This window comes from Apostichopus japonicus, chromosome 8 (genome assembly GCF_037975245.1).
Source record: "Apostichopus japonicus isolate 1M-3 chromosome 8, ASM3797524v1, whole genome shotgun sequence".
Taxonomy (NCBI): domain Eukaryota; kingdom Metazoa; phylum Echinodermata; class Holothuroidea; order Aspidochirotida; family Stichopodidae; genus Apostichopus; species Apostichopus japonicus.
Window position 1 is genome coordinate 32,189,756 of NC_092568.1, and position 24,069 is coordinate 32,213,824.

The 24,069-nt window shown below is 35.4% G+C and overlaps 1 protein-coding gene across 9 annotated transcripts in view; it reads left to right on the forward strand.

Annotated features, from left to right (window-relative positions):
• Positions 1 to 24,069, forward strand: part of LOC139971612 (uncharacterized) — a 254,208-nt gene that overhangs the window by 202,620 nt on the left and 27,519 nt on the right. For all 9 annotated transcript variants that reach the window (XM_071978246.1, XM_071978247.1, XM_071978238.1 and 6 more), the window contains 10 exons: positions 797 to 930; positions 1,689 to 1,887; positions 2,572 to 2,700; positions 3,265 to 3,462; positions 3,925 to 4,227; positions 5,044 to 5,237; positions 5,751 to 5,883; positions 7,071 to 7,391; positions 7,836 to 8,150; positions 17,068 to 17,234. In XM_071978246.1, coding sequence (XP_071834347.1) covers positions 797 to 930; positions 1,689 to 1,887; positions 2,572 to 2,700; positions 3,265 to 3,462; positions 3,925 to 4,227; positions 5,044 to 5,237; positions 5,751 to 5,883; positions 7,071 to 7,391; positions 7,836 to 8,150; positions 17,068 to 17,234 — 2,093 coding nt within the window. The remainder of the gene's footprint in view (positions 1 to 796; positions 931 to 1,688; positions 1,888 to 2,571; positions 2,701 to 3,264; positions 3,463 to 3,924; positions 4,228 to 5,043; positions 5,238 to 5,750; positions 5,884 to 7,070; positions 7,392 to 7,835; positions 8,151 to 17,067; positions 17,235 to 24,069) is intronic.

Below are 24,069 nucleotides of genomic sequence, written 5' to 3' on the forward strand. Positions count from 1 at the left end.
ATAAATGTGACTTTTTTTTCGGGCGGTAGTTAAAAGCTGGCTTTTCTCAGGTTAGACGTTACTGTTTGTATGTAGTCAGCATACATTTAAATACTGAAGCCAACTCAGTTATTTGCTTAAGACCTAAACCGTCACTGTCAACTAATTTTTTTTAAAAATGAATAAAAAATTAATTAATGAAGGAATAAAAAAATAAAAAGTAAGCAATAACATTATTTTCATTATCATGAGCTTTGGCTGACATGGGACATATTACAAGCAAGTCTTATGATAAAATTAATAGACTTAGCAGTCCTAAAATGCAGATCAAGTAATTGATGACTTAATAGCTGCTAAATTTAACAGAGTATTTTAGCAGGAACATGACATCAAAGATTCTGTCCAGGGATGTGTCTATGGTTTTCATGCATGTGACTTCAGATTAATTCTGTCTAATATTTCTGAGATTTTTGTTTATATTTCTGCTATGACTGAAGAAGGATTTCTGTCATTATCCACTTTTATCATCAAGCCAGAATTGAATTGCCGGACATTGCTATGTCAGTTGAAAGTTATAGGTAAAACAATTACACTCATTGATGCAGATAACTCAGTAATACTGTTATAACATGGCAACCCTGAGATCCTTTGTTGTAAATTTCCTAAATTATGAACCGACACCTACCTATACTAGCGATAATGTTCATTCATTACATATCGATTTCGTGCTGTTTTACTAACAGAAAACCAAAATAACATTTTAATCCGGATAATAAATAATTGTGCATTTATTGATCTTTTCTTCCAAAATTTTCAGGAATCTCTGCGACATCTTCAAGAGAGCAAACATCAGCTGAAAGATTGTAAGAAGAAGAGCACGCAGCTTCAGTCAATCTCAAAAGCGACCGTCTCCGAGGTGATCAGTAAACGGTTGTCAGACGTAGTGGAAAGGTAGGCCAACAACTCTCTGAACTGTAGCCAGTGTTTTGGGGGTTTTTTAACCGTCCTACAGATTCGCTCCAGTTAACAACAATGCAGTGTTCTTGTATAGTGTATCTAACGTTGATTCTCATTTAAACAATGTGGAAGGATCTGATACTGCTCGTGAAGGGAAAAAAATTTAAAATGTAGTGTTGCAAAAAACAATGCATTGTTGGTCAAAACAATGCATTGTTCTTGTATAAGGTATATCAAACGTTTCTTCTCGTACCAAAATGTACAAGGTGCTTTGTCTAATACTACGTCAACTTTAAGCAGTATTGGGTTCTTCACATTGAATATGCAGACTAGATTAAATGACTTTTTGTCCCAGTCACTGTCACTAGACTATGGCAGCTTATAAGTGCCCTCAAGATAATATCTTTCCCCCAATAATTTTTTTTTTTCAGAAAAAAAGGTTCACATTTCAAGAGCATATCTTGTCAAAAAACTGGAAAAAAAATGAATTGGTTGCATGGTGGTATTTTGTCGTTTCAAACAAGTTTTGGCAGAATGTTAAATTGTTGACTTTTTTGCCAATGTGTAATTTAACAAATTTTCTGAAACATAGTTGAAATGACTGTTTATAACAGCTCATCCTTTCAATAATTTTCCTGAAAAATGTAATCTTTTGTAGGGTTAGATGTTCTTATCATGATGATGGCACTTTTAAGCTGCCATACAAAGCAACACATATTTTGAAATACATTCAACTGTTTTGATTGTGTCAGGTGGAATAACGTTGAGGAGCAACTTAAAGATACGATCCAGCTCTTTGAGAATAATCTGGTGATCTGGAAGCAGTTTGAGGATAACTATGGTAAAGTTGAGAGGTGGCTCTCTGAGAAGGAAGAAGAAAGTGAGGGTAAGAGGGAGGCAAGACCTGAAGAAACTGGGGAGGAGAGGTTGAAGAGACTGCAGGAGTGCAAGGTAAAAAAGATGATCTTCACAGTCATTAATAAATGTGTCCAGTTTCAGATTAAGGTCAGTCTAACCGGAGTGTAATATGTCTCAAGGAAGAGAGTTGCTCTAAATATGGCCAAAAAATGTCTTGTTGAAATTTGAGCACAAGCGCTCAATATCATTCCTGAAATATGCTCAAATGAAATTGCTAATTTGCCGATTGAATATCACCACAGACCAGAGCTTTCGGTCGAATTTGTCACATTCTTACCATGGCGTGAAGAAACGGTAAACAAACTCTGTAACTTTATTCACCAAAATTATCACCTGAAATGATACAATGTAGCAAAATACTAAAAACTATACAAGTTTTCAGAATTTGAAGAATTTTTTCTCTATTTTCATTATGTTTGCAAATAGGATATAGGCGTTTCAACTTTCTCCGTGATTTTTCTAAGTACTTCATCATTTGAAATGAAATTTCATGAGTCGAGCTAATGAAGTAGATTAATGTGGGGATTTTTGGTATGGGAACAAGCTTCAAAACAAAAAATAGAGAAGAACCCAAATATGTCAAAATTTCATTTTCAGCTGAAAAAGTAATATGGAAGCAGTATTACCCTTAAGCCCATGTTTGGATTACTGTGTCGCATGAGGTTAATCTGCTGGTTATCTTATCATCAAGTTTGCGATAAATATTTTAATCTTCAGGATCTTCTCTATGAAGTTGAAGAATACCAGGAGGTTGAGTCTGTCATGAACCTCACCCCTCTCCTGACCAGATATATGGATGATAGTACCAAGAACAATATCACTTCCAGATGCAAAGTACTAGCTCAGGTAAAAGTTTAAATGCTTCATCCGCAAGAAAACTCACCTTTAAAAAAGAACGCATTAATACCGTGTAAATACCAACGATAATGCAAGTGTTTAAAATATAATTTTGATATTGAGTGGGAATTATACGAAAGAAGTGGAATGAGTCGTAATTGTATCAGAATACAGTAGTGCAAAAATAAAGGGCCTGTGGATTTCACATTAGAGGCGCTAGTATTGCCATGGTCTTTTAGGATGCCCATTAGTTCCCCATGCAAAATAGATAAGAGTGGGTTCCGCACTATCTTTGGGGAACAATTCCATAAACTCACCTGTTCCATTATTTCAAACTTTGATGTAAAATTCAGTATCACTCTCATTATCTAGAGATACCCGCTTGAATAAAATACTTCATTGTATACTTGCTGTGCTGGATTCAAAATTGCATAGATATGAAGCAACCTGAAAGTAAATCATCTATCCTTCCCCACAAGAAAAATATGACAAATAAGTGCAAAATACAGACATACATATTCATAAAGAAATGTGATGGTATTTAATTATTGTTTGAATTTTTTTGTTCAACAGAAACAAGAAGCTATTCAAGAAACTCTACAGAGACATATTAGCACAGAAGAGGAAGATGTCTTGCTTCAGAGTAAAGTCAGAGATGAGGCTGCCGGACTCATGGCATGGTTGGCAGAGGAAGCCGCGGTTATCGAGGAGACAGACCCTAGCTGCTCTGAAAATGAGAAGACCATCAGAGAGAGAATGGCCACTTTGAAGGTACAACAATAACTACTATGTCACATTGCTCTCTTCCACTGGAAATGGCACTTGTTGAATTTCGTTGAATTATGTTTGACGTATTCCCCAACAATATTTACTTGTTAATTTGCCACATTGAATCTTATGTAACGGAAGACCACCCTCCTCGCAACAAGCAAAATATTTCTGACTTAATTTTGTGTAAAACTTATTGAAGATCGAAATTTGGGTCGAAAACCCTGAATCATGCTTATTATTCTTATACATTCATATAAACTGATTGCTAGCTTGGTAAGATTTTGTTTGAGTTTAAGGGTAAAGCATTTTAATGTTTGCAATATTCATATAGGTTTTTTTTATCCCTTCAGCAAAACTCTTCATTTCAGTGACTTGTTCTGTCATAGACTTACTTTAATTTCTAATGAAATCATCATTGAAATTATTAAAAACTAACCATGTGACAATTGTTTACTCTTACAGACCATCTCACAGACCATCATGGAAAACCAGCCAAAGTTAAATTCCTTGAACAGCAAGGGGTACAGACACAGCCTGGATGCCGAGAACACCAAGAATCTGACCGACCTAAATACTAGATGGAGCTACCTATCTTCACGTCTTTCAGAGAAGTATCGCCGACTCCAGGCCATCCTTCTCCAACAACAGAATTTCCGACAAAAGTGTGAAGCCTGGAGCTCTTTCTTGACGAGTGCAGAGGAGGACTTGGCTGTAGATATCGCAGGAAGCTATGAGGGACTGCTGGAGCAACAGAAAGTATATGATGTAAGTTTATTATGTCCTGACAGAGAATTAATGGAAGAAACTATTATAAAGCATAAAATGGATAGCATATCACTCAACAAAAGATTCAACAAGGTTGCAAAAGCATAAACTGGATAGCATATCACTCAACAAAAGATTCAACAAGGTTGCAAAAGCATAAGATGGATAGCATATCACTCAACAAAAGATTCAACAAGGTTGCAAAAGCATAAGATGGATAGCATCTCATTCAACAAAAGATTCAACAAGGTTGTAAAGGCATAAAATGGATAGCATATCACGCAACAAAAGATTCCACATGGTTGCAAAAGCATATCACTCAACAAAAGATTCAACAAGGTTGCAAAAGCATAAGATGGATAGCATATCACGCAACAAAAGATTCAACAAGGTTGTAAAAGCATAAACTGGAGAGCATATCATTCAACAAAAGATTCAACAAGGTTGCAAAAGAGGATGAGTATTACCTCAGCAGTATTATCCCCCAATGTTCAGCTCGCTAAATTGGCTAAATTTTCTCAAGATAACACTTTGAAGAGAGTTTAAGTGTAAATCATGTGAACCTTAGTTATTTAAATTTGGAGATTTTATGACAATTTTGGTAATATGAAGAGTTTGGATCAAATTATGTTCATCAAATCAAAACAGATTTCCTACTTAAATTGGGATTCATCATTTCTTTTGTTTTTCAAATATTTATATCTGATATACTCTGTAAAGATTTTTCCGCAAAACAATGGATCCTATCTAATTTTCATGGTAAATGTGGGGTGTCTTCCCTGATAAATAGTATGGACTCGTTCTTCTCTCCAACAGCTGTTTGAGTCGGACATCTTCAACCGTCAGCAGATTCTCTTCTCCATCATCAGTGATGGCCAGAGGATGATCACAGAGGGGCAGGTAGAGGACCCCCAGGAATTTCAGAACAAACTGGGATTGCTCAACGAGCAGTGGCAGAGTGTGATACGAAGAACAGGACAACGCAAGGACATCATCGACAAGAATATCAAGTACGTATCGATCAATAACGTCCAGTCGATATATTTAGGTGTCTTGGTCATGTAATATTAACTGTGAATTATGTCAGCTCTGAATTACCTGTTGTTACAAATGGTGACAAATATATTTAAAAAGAGCACCCTCTATAGGAGGATATTTTACTACTCAATGATCAGAGATTTGGTTTACCAATCTAAGATAAAGAAAGAAAGCAGCATGAATTATTGAAATATTTACTCTGTGTAAATTCATTTTTCTGACTTTTATGAGATGTCACAACCCTTGTGATGTCTTTTACTACTACTTTTTTTTAACTTTCTTTTCCTGATGTTAAACTTGTAATTTTTTACTTGTATTTTTAAAAGGTTAAAAAAAGATAGAACAAAATATGAAAACATATGACTGTCAGAATGAAGAGCAAGATATTTAAGTGATTTATCATGTCTTTTTTCCCTTTTAGGGTTTCTTAATAGTTGTTAATTGTGTAATTCATGTCATTGATTCTGTATTTTGTTTTTTTGTAGGAAATGGCAAAGTTACCAGAAAAGTCTTTCCAAACTGACTGAATGGCTGAAACACATGGAGGCAGCCTTCCCAATGTATGAAGTAGGAACAGAATCACTGCAGACACTCAAAAGTCTTCATGCACAAGTTAAGGTGAGCAATTTAGAAAGTAACCTCCCTGTAGGGAATGAAATGTGCTCTGTGCAGTACGTGGCATCGACACAAGGGGTCAGCACAGCTCGGTCCCCCATCACTGCAATCCACAATGTGTCTCAAGACAACCAGTGGGTGACCTTTCATTGTACAGCAAGTCTTGTATATAGTTGATAAACCAGCATGATGTACTTATAACACTCTCTAGACCAGGGGTGGGCAACCTACGGCACGCGGGCCACATTCGGCCCGTCAGTGAGTTTTTTTGCGGCCTGTGCGATGTCTCAAGAAAAAGAAAAAATCAATCTATTTTACATCATCACAGAAAACGAGCTAGCTGCTTAGAATTTATCGGCACTAATGATGCTGTCAGGTAGGCCTATTATCACTATTAATTATCAACTGTACTGTATTGAAATTATGTTTTTGTGAATACAGAATAGTACACACACCTATTGCTTAAAAGTCCTCGGAATCAAAGGTTTGAAATCAACAGCAGGTCGTTGGTTAGGTGCGGCCCTGTTAATCTTTCACTCCTAAAATCTGGCCCATTCATTCAAAAAGGTTGCCCACCCCTGCTCTAGACAGTCACTGGGCAAAGCGATTTACTTACCTTTACAAATGGTATTATTCAGAAGCCAGGCTTTTTGAGGAATGTGATATGTTTGCCATAAAGTGCTGTAAATATACCAAATATCTCCATATTGTTGTGACTGCAGTTTCACAATACGCAGATTTATATGTTAAACTGTGTTGGTTGACATTCTTGCAGTGACTTTGATTTATTTCAATCAAAATTTGATTTCTTATTTTTAAAGATAGGGAGGTTGAGTTAAATAAATAAGATTTGACAAGTTTATGAAATAATTCTAATTGATATGAAATTGATAAGTTTGTGTGATATTTTGTTCCATAATAATACAAAATTGAATCAAACAGAAATGTGAGATCACGAGGAATTGTCCATAATGTAATAGATAAAGATCTAATGGAAGGGGAAAACATGCTCCAGAACAAATAAAGAAAGAGGAACAGGTCAATAACAAGTAGGATTAGTATCAAATAATCAATGGATATTTTTAGCATTGTGAGTCATGGTATAAGTTTTTTTTGCAGTTTTCATGTGAATTTTTACCTTCAAGTTGTATGATTTAGTGTTTTTCTTTCTCGTTCATTGCTTCATTTAGGACGACCAAAGACAGTTCTCTATTCAAGAGGGTTCTTATCTCACTCTCAATGAAGATGGGAAAGAACTCCTACAGAATTCAAATCGCAAAGCATCAGAACAACTTCAGTCCGAACTGGACGGCATCCAGAAACTTTGGTACAGCCTAAACAGCCGCATGAAAAGGTGCGCTGCACATCTATCCGACATTCTGAAGGAATGGCACAGTACAGACGACAACATCGTAGAACTGCAAGACTGGCTGCAAGAAGTCAAAGAGGAGACCTCCAGAGAAGTGACCAGCCAGTACGACAGCCTCTCAAAACATCGCAAGGCATGCAGTGTAAGTAAAATGAAACATTGAGAGAAATTTGAATAAGTAAATAAAGAAAATCTATTAGTGTGAGATGACCAACTAGTTAATGAAGACAGTTCATTTAAAAGAATATGTATCGTGTTTTTACTCCCCCTCCCTCCATCCCTCTACCCCCCCCACCCCCCCTTATTGCTAAACACATCAGAACTCATATGTCTGTAAGTAGCAAACAAATAGGGGTTGAAGTGATGGGTCAGTTATATTATTTGAGACTCAGATTTCAATAAGCAAAATACCTTCATCAGTCCAGTAGTCATCATACTTTGTAATAAATATGTGAAAATGCTTTGATATTAAAATTATTTTGTGTTATTTCAGTGAATATTTTGCATAGGTTTGACTCAAGCATTTGAAAGCCAAAAGGCCTCTCCTTAACTGTTTTGTTCCGTCTTCTACTTCCAAACCGTGCAGAAAACAGAAAAGATATTCTCGATAAAGAAATCCGAGCTGGAGAAGTTGCATAAGTCGGAGCATCGTTTGTCACAGGCTGTTAGTCCCGATGACATTTCAGTCCTCCATGAACGCTTAGTTTTACTTTCGAAACAGTTGGATGAGCGTCACTTGCAAAATCTTCAAAGGAAGCAACAAATCACAGACAAGCTTAACGAATGGACTCGATTCTCTGACAAGTGCAAGGAAATGTTTGATTGGATGAATGGGATGCAGATGAAAGTATCACAGAATGGAGACCTAAGCATGGAAGATCTGTTGGATAAACTCAACACCGTAAGTAGCAATTTTTGGTTCTATTTTTGTCCTGCAATCATTAAGTAAGTGAACTTTTCTTAAATTGGCTGGGAGGGGGAGGGGGGTGGTGGTGGGGTCAGAGGGGGTGACCTATGTCAAACAAGCTAATGGAGGGAAGGGGTCAGGAACATAACGAGAGGATTGGTCAGTTTGATGCAAAAGGCTTATCACCTGTGTGAATATTCATGCTGTGAATATTCATAAGTATATAAATATTCATAAGTATATAGAGCAGGTAAGTAACTACAAGAATCTCGGAAAGGAATATAACAAGAGGATTTCCCAGCAGTGAGAGATGTTTCCCAATTAAAGTTTTGTATCCTGAAGTCATTAAAACAACTTATTTACAAGTGATCCTGCCTCCAATCAAGAAAATTGATTTACATTTAAGTGTTACAGTGAAATCTCTTTGTACTGGATATTAAATTTGTAGGTGTCAATTTGTTTTGAAGCCTGTCAATAGGTCAAGACAAAGGGCCATCCATTCTATCTTTCTGGTTCAAAATTATCTGTTTGCTGGTGATTATTTCCAGTTGTTAATATATAAACCATTTAAGACATTGCTGAAGATGGGCTAAAGAAACTTTGAGATTGGAATGACAGCATCGATTTTCCGTTTTCTCACTTTTTGTCTTCACAAAATGACAGACTTCAAATTTAATTCCACTTTATGAAAAATTGTTTATGTTTGCAATAGTTAAGTATCTTAATGAGGTTCTTAAATCAAGTTTAGGGCAGATTTTTCTAGTATCAGAATGGATAAATGATAAATGATGACAAGTTTAGAGAAATAGATATTTACGTGAGTTTCGTTAGACCCATACACCAGAAAAAGTACTTTAATAATACTTAATTCAACATCCGCATTTTGTGAGTGAACTGTTAGTGTCAGAATGAGTGAATGATCACAATTTGAGAGAAATCTGCAAATCTATTAAAGTGAGTTTCATTGAGAACATTCTCTTGAGTAATACTTTCAAGAATACTTTCTCCCTTAATTTGGGGATTCATTGAGGATTGTTATCATATTTCAGCTCCATCAAAATATGATCACCTTCAACTGCATAGTTATATTTGCCATCTCTCTGACATAGAGTTAGCATGACACACAATTAAATCTTACCTTATTAAGTCATTCAGGAGTTGAAAGCAGACTTTTTATAGTCACAGAAATTAGGCCACAAAGATGTTATTTTTGGATCAAATGTGTTTGGTGTCTTTTCTCTGTGAACAAAATTTGATGTAAATAGTGAACTAGCTCCACACATTCAATTCCTTTCAAATTTAATTGAAAGTACCTGTCATTGCCATGGTGACTGTCAGCTGATCATTCTAAACAGACAATCAACTTTCAAATTAAAAACAGATTTCAGGATTAATTTGTCATAATTAGCCATGTTTTTATAGAACAGCAAAAGCATAAACATATATGGATCATTGAAAAATGGTGATGTTCATTTTCATATCAGTGATACTGTAAAAGTATTCTGTGGTTTGGTAGATCCTCATTACTCAATACGACTCCATCTACCACCCATATCTTAAATTTTGTCTTTATATCATAAGTTTTAAAAAAACATGTAAAGTGAAGAAGGCCTGACCTTTCGGGTCCGAGCAGGATCTTCTTCAGAGGCTAAACTGAAATATTTACCGACACAGGATTTTTGTAGTAGGTAAGCAGTTTTCTTCTCACTTTGAAGTTAAGAAGAAAAAAATTCTCTTTGCATATGTCTCCTCCACTTGTTCCATATGTCTTTTTTATTTCAGTATCAATCAGTTTTTCACTACAAGTTGTCTTTCTTATGTGAGAATTGCACATTTCCACTTAAGTTATTTTAACAGTTATTGTTTATTGAAAGGCATTTGGTTATCTTTATCGACATTTCTTTCAAAGAAAACTAAAGTTACCAAAACATATAATATGGTCACCCATTGGTGTTATTTTTGTGACATATGTTGGGGCAATATACCTTAAGTTTGTAACAATAAGCAGCAAGTGGCAAGTGTGTTTCTAAGTTAACAAAATGAAAGCCTTTCTGTAATACTGCCACCTATGAAGAACATGTCTTCCATGAAAACAATACACTGATGCAGTAGGGGTACTCATTATCATCAACTATTGGAGAAGGAAAAATCTCAGTCTATCTAAGAAATGCGTCCGGAAATCCTTGACAAAATGTATAGGTATCATCTAACAGGTGACTTGTGTATAAATTGACACCTTGAAAATGTGGAATGTTTATTGAAGCTAAACTGACAAGCAGGATGATTCTGAAATATTATAGGATTATGGTAAATGCAGTTACCATATCGCTGACTGTAATCTCTCAAGGGGCTTGTAATAATGACTTGTTTGTCTCAAATAAGCTCCCCCAAGACTGGGTAAAAAGTACCAGTAACATTGAAGCCTTTGACTTCTGTGCATAATCATATAGGGTTTCTTAAGGTATACAATTTAAAGGGAAACTATCATGCCAAGGATTTGCATAACATCACAGATGGGAACGACTTTGTTGTGCTTGAAACAAATGTGTTCATGGGTGGAGTGAAAACGTCTGTTCCTAGCCTTCTTCAGTTTGGAACTAAGGTGCAAAGGATCTGGATTTAGGGTGTTCATATTTGACGATGTCAGACATCAGAAATTGAAATTATTAATGGTGTGAATTGTTGTTTTGTGCATAAAATAAACTGTCAAATTCTTTTGACAATCTTACTTGCACCATCAAGAAAAGAGGTTTAGGTGACACTTGTAGGTCTGTAGACAATGATATAGGCTACACATACTAACTGCACAATTCTCATTGGAATTCCACATTGAAAATCTTGGTCTCTGTAGGTGTCATAGAGTGTACAGTGTGTATATCTGTATATTTTCAATAAACACGGGCATAGTGATTTCTTCCTGATGGATATGGTGAGGTTTCATGCTTTTGAATCAAGTTTGTCATTTCTTGATCACTTTAAACATCAGTTTACCGTTATTTGTCTGTGATTTAGAACTACACTCTATAACAGGGTTGTCCAACCTTTTGCAGAGGAGGGCCACATGGAATGATTATGATGAAGGAGGGGGCCGCATGAACCCTACGCTCGATTTTTCGATTTTTTGGCCCGAAGCCCAAGGCAACAAAATGTGAGCACTGCGCGCGGAGGGCACTGATTTATTTTCCTTCCTGATAAAACAGATGAATAAAGTTCAGCCGCCCCCCCCCTCCGCTAAGAGAGTGTCACACAAACTGACCTGTATGCAGTTTTTGGACCCAGAAGGTTCGAATGATTTATTATATAGCTTCAAATTGTTATCAATAAATCTGCTCACTAAAATTTCGCACCGTAGAGCATCTCTGGCGGGCCGGACGCGACCCTGCGGCGGGCCGTACTGTGGCCTGCGGGCCGTAGGTTGGACCACCCTGCTCTATAACCATATGTACAACTACACTCTATACCATATGTACAACACAGTCATTTTTAGTAACAACTGGGTACAAAAGGAGACTTTATCATATATATAAACAACATTTTGAATTGATTTTGAGCTTGTCAATACTAAAATCCTATAATGATGTACATAGTTCAATGCAATGACAAATCAAATTTCTTTTTAACATTATGAAGTTTAAAAACAAACATTTGACCAAAAAAAAAGTCATTTTAGAGTGATGTCTTCATTTGATTAAATGTACAATTTTATTTTGTGTTTCTTGCTGACAAATGCCAAACAATGCTTTTATAAAAATTATTTTTTTTTACAAATTTCACTGATTTATGAGGTAGTGACACAGGAATCCCCAACCCTGATATGAAAGTACTCTCCATAAATCAAAATCCCTAATTCACAGATTGCTATTTTATCACAATGTTTTTGCCCAAAATAGCAAAATGTATGCATTGGTTCTTTAATACTTGAAAATTTATTGTCTTGACTCCACTAGTGGTATCAAAATATGAGAAAGTGTACCTTTGGTTCTTTCTGTGGTGATCATGGTGCCATTATAGTAGCCATTGAGTAATAGTATAGAGCGCATCAACACCCTATGCCAGCTGCTCCCTTGTCACCATTGAGTTTTAAAGAGCTAGCATTCTGCATACATATCACAACGTGACAATTTACAAGTGTGTGCATTACCCACAGCGATGAACTTATGGTTGCCAAGGGCCCCAAACTGAATATTTACTGTGCAAAAGATCTAGTGCTTTGCAAGTGATAACGATTGTTTGTGATACATTGTAACGACCGACCATGGAGCTTTAGATTTTCTTAGTGTATGCCTATATTTCTTTAGGATCTGCCTTTTATTCGCTGTGATAACCAGACTGTCATATTCACATGTTTGTCGAGAATGGAAGAGAGACTATGTACAGCAGTCGGAAAAACCTTTTGTCTAAGCAGCTTATACAACGATCAGGAATTCTTGTGAACTGAATAATGTGCGAGTGTTGTTTGCGGCATTCAAGCCTCTTCGGAATGAAAATGTTTACTCGTTCGTGTCGTTTTCTGACTAATACCCTCTATGCTACGCTGACTTGATATATATTAACTGCATTTTGTGAGTGATTAATTGAGTGGGAGGAGAATATTAATGAGCATAATTATGCAGAAAGCAAACCCAAAACCCTAGTCTCTATCACTAGACACAAATCAGACATTTTGGGTTAATTTTGATGGTGGATTGGAAATTGTGTAAATTCTTAATCGCTATACGTATCTGGCTTTAATCACTTGAAATAGCAACGTGCGCATAGTCCATTAAATCCTACAGTTTATTGTATCAAACTATGACCAACATTTTGTAGAATCCTTTGCCTTTTGAAGCATAAACTAGGTTGGTTTTGGTGTCTAGAGTAATGCAATATGTAAGGATTAGAGTTGAAGCCTATTGTGAATAGATCTTAGCAGTGTGTAACCTGTTTTTGGAAAGTTGATTCAAGTTTTAAATTATTTAATACCAACATTATCTTGAAAGGAAAATTTGTACAAAAATATCTGATAACTTACTGCATTAAGGAGCAATAGATTTTGATATCCATCAATATTCAGATTTGTAGAATTTGCTATTTCTAATTAGTTTCAATAAGATTAGAACAATTACACACTCATGGGAGAAGAACTGATAGCATTTCAGAGAAAAAAAGTAATATTGAAAAATAAAAACACTTTTAACAACAATTAAATTCTAAATCCTTCTTTAGTTTGTCAATGCACTGTTGAAATGATTTTGTCTCAACAGGTTTTTGAACAAAATCAAACATCTTTAGGCTGCTGCCATGAGATCAGAATTCTCATTGGACTTAATTCTAACACGTTTTCAGTTTGAATTTAATTTGACATATGATCATTGAGATTAATATTCAGTAACATTATTTAAATCTCTCTCTATAGGCTAACCATTTTAAAGTACTCAAGCAGATCTACATAAGTGTGAATTGTAATGTAATGTAAATAAAATCTTATATAGCGCACTTCGCGCGATGCATCTGTGCGCTTTACAAACAATCTAGAAAATACAATGACAGAAAACAATAAATAGAAAAAACAGTAAATACAAAATACCAACTACAGAAATATACAGGACTATGAGATCGAAAAACTATTAAAAGTACTGGTGCAGCGAAAAGCGATAAAACAGATTGACTACAAAATCTACAATTTGAATGCTAAAAAGTGAAAATTCCAATTGAAATTAGAACCTAAAAAAACCCAACACAACAGAACAATATATAACAGATATAAACAGGAATATGAGATCGAAAAACTATTAAAAGCACTGGTGAAGCGTAAAGCGATATAACAGAATGACTACAAAATCTACAATATGAATTGGTGATAATGCTAATTTTCTATGTATGTACATAGGTGATTAATTAATTTGTAAATTAAAATAAAAGCCAATTATGACAGGTACTAAACCTATACTCAAGAGTAAAATGTTTTATACATGTATGATCATTCTTTTGAATAATGATAAATAATAAAAATAAAAATTACTGAAAAAGTTTTTTTCATAAAAGATGGAATCTAAGTTAACCAAATAGAAATGATTTACTGGTCGAAGAGTACATGAACCCTATACGCATGAAAATACTTTATATTGATGTATCTTGATCTTTACTCCAAATTAACCTGATTTTTTTTATTCAGTCAGTCTGTCTCCCCTTCAAATCCAATCTTCTATCCAACACACGATTCTCAGTAGAATCATAATAAACAGGCAAACAAGTTGCTGGTGGTAGTAATTAATAACATATTGTGAGCAGATGTTTTGCAGTATTGGCATCAGTATTAGATCAAGATCAATGCTCGAGAGAGGGATTTGGACAATCTATGCCAGCTAACTCATACAGGACAATTCTAGTTTCTGCTTAAAATGTATAAATTCTAACCAGCTTCAATCGCTATATTTACTGTTTCAGTTTGCGATATTTGGTTCATTTGTTTACTGATCAGTCTGTAAATTTTACTTTGGAAGCGATTGACTTCTAGGTGTCCTAGCAATGGCTTTGGAGGGTAAACATATCGTAAGATTATTGTACTTATTACTCAGAGTCTCTCATCTGTGGCCAGTGATGTAGCACTGCAAGATCAACTGTGCTATCTTTAGATACAGACCCAAGCAAGTCACGCCACATAGCTCGGATCAAAGAAAACAGCAGATCTTGAAGATCCAGTGTATTGATTGATCTGTCAGAAATATGTGGAGGAAGTAGAATTGAAAATACATTTGCAGACATGTTTAATATTCTGGACGTACATTAAATATTTTTACAGCATGTAGTTCACTTTTCAATCTCTCCACGAAAGTTACCCCAGCTGAGACAAGATGAGGAAAAGTGTGTGTGTGTGTTTTCTCATCTTAAAAGGTTTTGCTGCTCTTGGAAACAGAATGGACGTATCATATTTCACAACAACATGTGACCTGACACTACAGACGATTAAAATAATAGAGGAAGGTGTCAGTGTGTAAAGAAGCTATATGTGAACTTCACTTTAGTTGAAGACAGCTGCTCAGGGGTCCAAGTTGGATCAAGCGATTTACATGTTTATATATTGTGTGCAAGAACTTGACCTGTTTACTTGTTTATAGTATGCCAGTAAGCATCTTGTTTGTGGAATAGAATTTTTAAAAAATGTTTACAACTCTGAAGGAAAAATAAAAATCTGATTTTAGATTTAATTTTATCTTTATGGAAGGATTATCATCATAGAGAGAGAAAGATGTATTTACATATTTTTTGATGGACTTATATAACTTTGTGTAATTTTTGCTGACAGTTTTCGTCCAAACCTTTTGAGCATCATTAATTGTTAAAGTGCATTATCGTAATTCGTTCACACGTAACAGGAAGTACATCTAACGGGGAGTCCATAAATAAATGTTTAATAGCAAGGTTGTTTTTTAATCTGAGTGATTTGAAGGTTTATTATGGTACGTGTAAAGGCTTATAAGCCCTTATATGGAAAGTGGTTATGTCATACGGGCGATGACTGCATTGAGCAATATTGCAAGAGTTGAGTGCTGCATATAACTATTGGTTTCACTGCCATAACAGAGAGTATTACCATAAGTCGTAAATGGCTTATAGGACATAATACAAACTCTAGTTGTGTCAGCTACTCCTATGGCAAAGACAAAAGTTTGTCAATATTTTCTAATCAATTTTTTCTAATTACTATACTCATGAAAAGAATGAACAGAAAGCAACTAAAACACACCTTGTTCGCTATTTCATTTATATGCTATGTCTTAAGTGGCAGATGTTGGAATTTATATTAGTTGAGGAAATATGCTACCTCACAAAACAACATGGAACAACTATGGAAATTATATATCGCAATCGGTCTGAAAGTACAAGATAAAACAGTGGTTGACTGAGCCATATATGTGGTAATTTAGAAGTCTCTGAACTTAGAATTCTTGAATTTTTAACAATTCAGGTAAACATCAACAGTTAGAGATGGTTTAACCTACAATTTGAATTCGATCATTATTCATATGCAATGGGAAAATAAGTGTTGCTGTGTTTGTGACTATACAATGATAAAAATAAAAAACATAAAAATGCTGGATTTCGAGTTCTGTTCAAGTGAGAAAATGGAAATGATGCCATCATTGCCATGGATGGTCATTGGGATGCATACATGTTCAACTATGAAAAACTTAGCAGCGTGTTAGTGCATGGAACATGTTACCATAGTAACGCTATGGCATTTTTCAATGTACTCCTAGCTGATGCTGTTCCAGACCATGAGGTATAGTGGTATATTTATACTATTGTGAATGTTAATTATTTAAGTTAATGCCTCCTGGCATATTAGAATAATGGAATAAATATGACATGTATGCCAGTTAGGTATATATAGTCCTTATTATCTGAGTAGCACAGGTAAATCCTTATGGCCTAGCTTTCTCCTTGAATATCTGTCATCCCCATCCCCACCCCTAATCCTCTCTCTACCTGTCCTGAAGATTTAGATGAAATCACCTCACTCATTCTTTTGATTTGAATGAATTAACAGAGAGTTGTGAGTGGTGCCTCATATTAGGTTTCTTTAGTATTTTCTTCCTCGGAATACAAAAACAAGAAGAATAATATGCAAACATGGGGTAACAACTATTTAAGAGGAATTTTTCGATTCAAATATGATAGTTTAAGAACCAAAGATTTCAGTTATAAATTTTCAAGCATTCAGGTAAGACATGCAAAATAATGTTATGGAAGGCAGATTTTTCCAAACATATGCAAAGGAAACTGAATCTTTTGAACAATTGTTATCGTGCAAAATTAATAATTGGTATTAAGACACTATTTTGAAAGGCACACAAAATGTTTGAAGTGGTAGAGAAAGAAAAAAACATTTATAGAATAACATTGTTTTTTTCATTCATACCCTCTATAGGATCACCAAGAAGAAATTACAGCTCAGGAAAGTAACAGGAATTATTTGAAAGATCTGGGTGAGAGACTGGTTGAAGCCAGTAATAAAGCCAAGGCGAGCGACATTGAATATAAACTAGCCAAACTGGACGATCAGTGGCAACAATTGTTGGACTTGAGAGAAGCAAGGTGAGTAGGAAACCGCATTTCTACATTATTCCTCCATGATTTGGGAAAGTTTTGGAATATTTTATCATCACACGGACTGCAGACATAGAAGCAGATTAAGATAAATTGTTATATGTTAATTGTAGTCTCCATGCAGCCCATCTTCATCCCTGCAGTAGCTGTTGCCAACAACCTTGAAAGTACTACCTCTGAATGTCTTCCCAATCCCACACTCCTCTGTAAAATAAAATCAGCCCTTTATTTAAGCTCCCATGTGCTTCCATCACAGACCCCCCATTAATCCCCAAGGACAACAAAATCCTTGACCATAATAATCTAAAGTGAAGCCAGTGAGCTTACACACACAGTGACACATGCATGCAATTACAGTACTACCTTCTGTTAGGCCCCACAGATAGTGGTCTGTGGTGGAATGATTTCTTCATTAGTAGGGAACTGCAAACCCACACAGTAAACACAGTCTTGATTGCAGTAGCACAGTGGTAGTATACAAGTTCCTGCAACACTGGGTTTATACTGTCAGTCACTGGTGCATTGCGTGTGTGTGTGTGTGTGTGTGTGGTTTTATTATCGTAAATTCAGTTTTCCTTGCTGGTAGCACCTCATGTGTGACTTGGCTGGTAAAGGACTTAGTACACAGTAGTCAGAATGTGTTTGGAAGCTGCTTGGATTCAAATTGAAGATGTGTTTAGATGATACAGTATACTGGGAATTTCTGTGTGTAATAGACAGGCATAGAGGGGATGTAGGATATTAGCCTGCCTGTGTACATATTTGTGTGAGGATGCAATCTCTGTTGGAGAACATTGAGAAGAGCAGAGTAGCAACTCTCCAGGGGGGTGTCCTTAGTTTGAAGGAACCTGATCATTTAGCATCTATTCAAATTGCAAGGTATGTTTGAATTAAATGTGTAGTACCAATTACTGTACATATTGCACAGCTGTATACTATATATATATATATATATTTACAGTATATATAGTTGTATGCAGTAACCATGTCCACTTAATTCATAATTGTTTGGAGGTACACACATATTGCTGTAATTATCCTTGTTTGTATACTGCGTGAATAGTACAGTTTCATGTACACTGTAGTCTAATATGTTGATGTGTATCTTGAAATTATTGTTCAAGTCATAGAGAACATCCGCATTATTTATCATTTATTTATTATTATTTAGCCTATATAGAAGTATCTGCATTATTTATTCATTTTCCATTCCGGAGAGGTGGTTCTCAATAGATTCAAACCATGGTTATTTCATGATGAGTTTTTGATGGTTGGGATATTTTGAGGCCGTAGGTTGAACCCTTGTACAACAAACACCTGTTTTTCATTCAACTGTAAAATTTATATGTCTATTTAGTACAGTAAGCATACTGTTACTAACCTACTAGTAATACAGAATGTGTACTTTTTTGATGCATGTGATTCTGTTATTGAATAATCAATCGAAATGATTCTCTTCCCTTGATCTCCCCTAGCAAACATGTATCAGATTTAATTGATTTTTCTTGTCTAGTTCCTTTGTGTTAATTGATTTGCAACCTAATATTAACACACATCTTCATTGCACTGCAGTTTATTATGTAGGTTAACTATTTCTTACTGTCAAAAAGCAATTTGTCAGCCTGTTACTGTGTTATACTGCTGGTAGAGGTGTATCGGATTACACAATAATTTTAAGAAGTGATTATTCTACTAGTAGCTCAGCCATCAAAATAAAGTAATAATTGTTTGTTTATGGTTTTGAACCAGCAGACATCTTTTAGCAGGTTTTCACGATTTCATTTCAAATTCAGAGTTTTCTCCTGTACCTTTCTGCAACATTCGTAGTCAAGTTAATTGAGACAAGCAGTCACAGCACAACAAGCCATCAAACAATGGGCCTAATGCTCCCAGATTTTAGCATATTTTTGCTAAAAAATTGTCTAAAGTTGTGACATTTACTTTTTTTTAAGGTTCTGACTGTCCAAATTATTCAAAGACATTGATGTCAGGTTAATAATTAGACAATTAAATGTGTCAAAGCCCTGGATTAAACTCTATGAGAGTGGCAAGAACCATGTAAAAGCTTGAGAATGAGTGACCATTTTCATATTTTCTTGAATATTTGGTGACCAAAGACCTTTAAAAGTCCTTTTAACTTCTTATCACTTTAAGACAAAATTATAACGCATTCTCTTGAAAATAGTTCATACATGACCATGCCATAAAAAGAATGACCAGAAACTTGATTTTAATGTGTATACATGATCAATCGTTATGCTTGATATATGCAATCAATCACGCATTTTTCAAAATAATTGTCACATTCCTTAGAGTCAGTCATGCAAAACCAGAATCAACTGAAATCAAACCAATTTGACCATGGAACAAAAATTCCTTAGTAGTTTAAAGTAAATAGCTTCCATGCACTGCAGTATGGATGCATGTGAACCAACAGTTCTATAACCTGTATATACAGTATATATATATACAGTTAATACATTTGACTGCTTCTATATAGATCCAGTAGGCATGACTGGTTATACTTAGTTATATTGTAGTGTGAGGAATACTATTTTAATATGAAATTCAAGATCCCACTGTGAATATTCAAATGAATATGTCCCTTCGAGTTGATAACTTATTGCTTAAATTTATTATTTACTTGCTTCTTGAACTTTTACCTTTACAACAACCATGTCTGACACTTGGGAATGCAGGAGTTTGCATATTATAATTATCATAAAACTACATTTGTTTTCCTCCCATTTATTTTCTTGTTCTTGTAAAAGACTCTGAATGGCCCCTAGAGTAGATGACATCCACACAAACAAGTGAAAAGCCCTTTGCATGTTTAGTTCAGAGTGAATTTTGCAATACTTAGTACTGTAGTTATCTAAATTTTCCTGTAGCATAATTTATACATTCATGAACCATCAACATACATGTGTTAGCTCAGTGGTTAGCTCAGTTGTCAGTGGTTAATGTCGATGCCTTTCAATCATAAGGTCCCGAGTTCGAGTCACTCCAAGATTAATGTATGTCGTCTAGTTACACAGTTGTTGACAATTCATAATTGACGTTAAATATGAATCTAAGAGACTGACTTCGGTCAGCTTGCGGCTTTGATAAACCGGGCAATGATGGCTTCCTCGCGAGTTCCTGCTTGCAGGAGGATCTAAAATACATACATACATGTGAGGATGTATATTTACTGGAGACGACCCATCTTTTTATCATTAAGTACTTCAGTGTGAACATTAGTTTTATCATAGTAAACTTGAAGGAATTTCTTTCTGTTGCATCTTGACATTCTTGTTGTCATGTTGCCCATAGCAACATGAAGCCTTTATGTTGATGTTTCTCAGGAGAGTGGTATGTGTACCACATTCCACGAGCCAGACAGCTATATGTTTACATTTCTTACTGGTACTGTAGCACTTTATAGTCCATCTGTTTTCCAAGCCCATCTCCTGAAAGCTTATATGTTTCCTGTACTTTCTGACCCTGTTTTTCTGAACCATGAATGTATCAGGCACTATACTGTAACTGTCCAGTAGGCTGTATTTATACCAGATCACTGGTGGGCTAATTTTCCTTTTGTTCACTGGATAATTAGTGACAGAGAACAAATAGGGCGTAATTTTCCCAATTGATGTTTAAATAGGAAACAGTTGGCGGACCAGCTTGGCCTATAACCTATGACAAATGGCTCAGAAATTTACTTGCTATTCAGGCAAAAGAAAGGAGAAATTTTGTTGAATTTTTCCTCAAAACTTGGTCTGACTAAAAACTAAATGGTTTTTACCAAAGATTATACAGCAAGTTTTTAATCAATTTAAACAGTTTAAAAATGTTCCAAATTTTCAAGCTCTTATGTCGTTATTTCTAATTTTCTACAAAAAAAATGAACTTGAAATGGCCAAGCTAATGAACTACATTGTGACAAGATTTTGTATCAAGTAATAATATTTAACCAAAAATAAAATCTACTTTTGAAGCTTTCTGAATGGAAGCTGCATACAGTCGCTCCATGGTACAGCACAGTGCATTTAATCGTGCAGACAATTACTTTGTGTAACTCAGAGTTTGTCATCAGCTGTATCTTAAAATCTCTACCAGTTCAACTGCTCCAGATTTGATACCATCTTGGTGAATGACAGCCGATGAATCATCTCTGAGTTTTATTGATTTCATTCTTTACCCTACATCCTCTTCACCTCTGGTGTACATGTACAGTAATTAAAGACAAGCCTGTATATTCGGAATAATTACATCAGATCCCGGATCTTCTCTCCCCTGTATGACGGTCTGCTTTCATTATCTTGTAACTATAATTATTCATCATTTTTGTCATCAAGTTCGTGGTTCCATTAGCATTTATCGCTGAATTGTTAATCTACAAGAGATGCTGCTGCTCCCAGCAGGTCACTTAATCATCTCAGATGGAGATGGAGTCTGTGAGAGGTTGAGGGCATTCTCCTTTATATGACCTCATCAGTGAGTTATCACTGCTCCTGGTCACAAAAATGCATGATTTTATCAATTATTGAAAGTTTTACGATGTACTGTATGAATAATACCCCAACCAGTGGTTTGTTTTGTGTACATTATCTCTGTGTGCGGTTATTCAAATTCTGAGTTTGGTTATGGAAACAAAGTTCAGTTTGGGCTGTAAAGTTGTATTAGGGCTGACTGTTTAAAGAAATTGGAAAGCGATATCAGAGGTTATGTTAAGGGTTTTTAAATTGCAGAAAAATTATCGACAAATTCACTCAGTTGCATGATCACAGAAAAACAAAATGTGTGCAGCTAGCCATTACCATGCAGTGGCAGTATCCAACATTAGCAAGTGGGGCATATATATTAATGTGGCCTTCACACAGTATGTAAGCTGATCAGTACTGTGCGTAGACTTCCAGGGAGCAAAGCTATAGTCAATGATGCATTCAATAAGATGATATTAGTACATACCATATATGCTGCATGCAAATAGGAATTACCAATATTGATGTCTACAAGTCAAGCTATTAACACTGTAACAACTTGGCTGAGTTTGTGCTTCTCATGGATCATAAAGTACAGTCCTCTGTGCAAAACATTTGTAACGTTACTCTCACTCTCATGCAAACTGAGATCAACTTTATTAAACCACAAGGGTAATTGCATGCTCATATAAAACAGGATATGAGATACAAACATTAATATACAGTATGTAAACCTAAAACGTACAGTATCAAGCAATTGTAAGAATATGAAAACATACAGTAAGCCATTTTAAAACAGGATATGAGATACAAACATTAAAGTATGAAAACCTAAAACATACAGTATCAAACAATTGTAAGAATATGAAAACATAAGACATTTTAAAACATGCAGTAAAACAATATACAAAGCTCAGGACAATGGCAAGAGAGTACAGTCGGAACAGAAGAAACAGCCAGACGAGATCTAACGTTAAAAGTCTTCATTATAAAGTTTGATGCATTGTGAAATGAATGAGGAAGAATGTCGTCTGGCTATTTTTAAGAATATATGATCTTAATTCACAAATGTCATAACTGAAATGGTGCAACCTTTCACAATAGTAGATGCAAGCATTAACAGAGAATAAATGCTCTTATGCAAAAGACAATTATCAATGATACTTTTAATGTTTTTTATGATTATCTCTGCATCTAAGCTGTTTGGTTTCTCAAGATGATATATACTCTACTCTGCTTATTGGTTTGATGCCTTGCAAACTCTCATATGAAAGCCTGGAGGGACAGAAAGAGATGGAGAGGGATAAATTTTGCCATGATTCACCGTCGTTAATCTTTCCTCACTGACTGTGATACCGTACCTGCAGTGTAGATTATGTACCATGTTTACTGTAAATGTCAATGTGTTTACAATAAATGTGAGATAATCACTCGGAGCAACATGTTGTGTAGGATATTAACATTTCCAGTAATGATGTATACAGTGTGCTCCATTCGATCTGTTCAGGTTTAATTTCAGATTATCAAAGAAAGGTTCTCTGTATCTCTATTTGTAAATGTTAAAACTCTCCACACTAACTCAGGTTCATCTATAACACTGATGACTCATTTGCATCTCTGTTGCATTACAATCCCTTCTTTCTGGCCTCCTCCTTGTTCAGTTACTAGTATTGATTCTCAGCAGGCATCTAGTCCAACAAGCCATGTATTGTAATAACTCTCATCCATTTGCTGTTCCTTTGAAGACGAATAGAGATAGCTTTAGGTATATATATTGAAGGGTGCCTTTCTACTCTCCATTCAGTAAATATAAAGTTAGAAAGGAATGTAGGCTGCTTGAGGGCCTCCCCTGAGTTATTTGGAATTGTCTTACAGACTAGGGCTCCTTCCTTTTTACACATTGCAGCAAACTGTAGACTGTGTATATGCTGGTTGCTATAATATGCAGGGCTCAGTTAAAATTAAATCAGTGAGAGATATCAATGAGGATGTCTGCATACTTGTATGATGAGTGATTTACGTATTTCACCCAAACACAGTGTAGTACTTATACTGAGACTTGTATAAAGGGAAAGGCAATTAGTGTAGTGTTACTCAGCCAGTGTGGATGATGGCATTGCCTGTATTGGACACAATTTTGCACTGAACCATTCCAGTCCTTTAGTACTGTAAGCCTTGCAGATTTAATGAAAGCTTGTAGATGCACTATGGCATTATTTTAATCCTGTATATATCTTTACCTTTCATAACTTTATTGGTGTCTGCTGTGTCCTGATCACAGCAGAATCAAGGGAAAGGTGATGCAGACAGATCCTCTCCCATCCTCTCCCCTCCCTCTCATCCCTTCCCTCCCATGC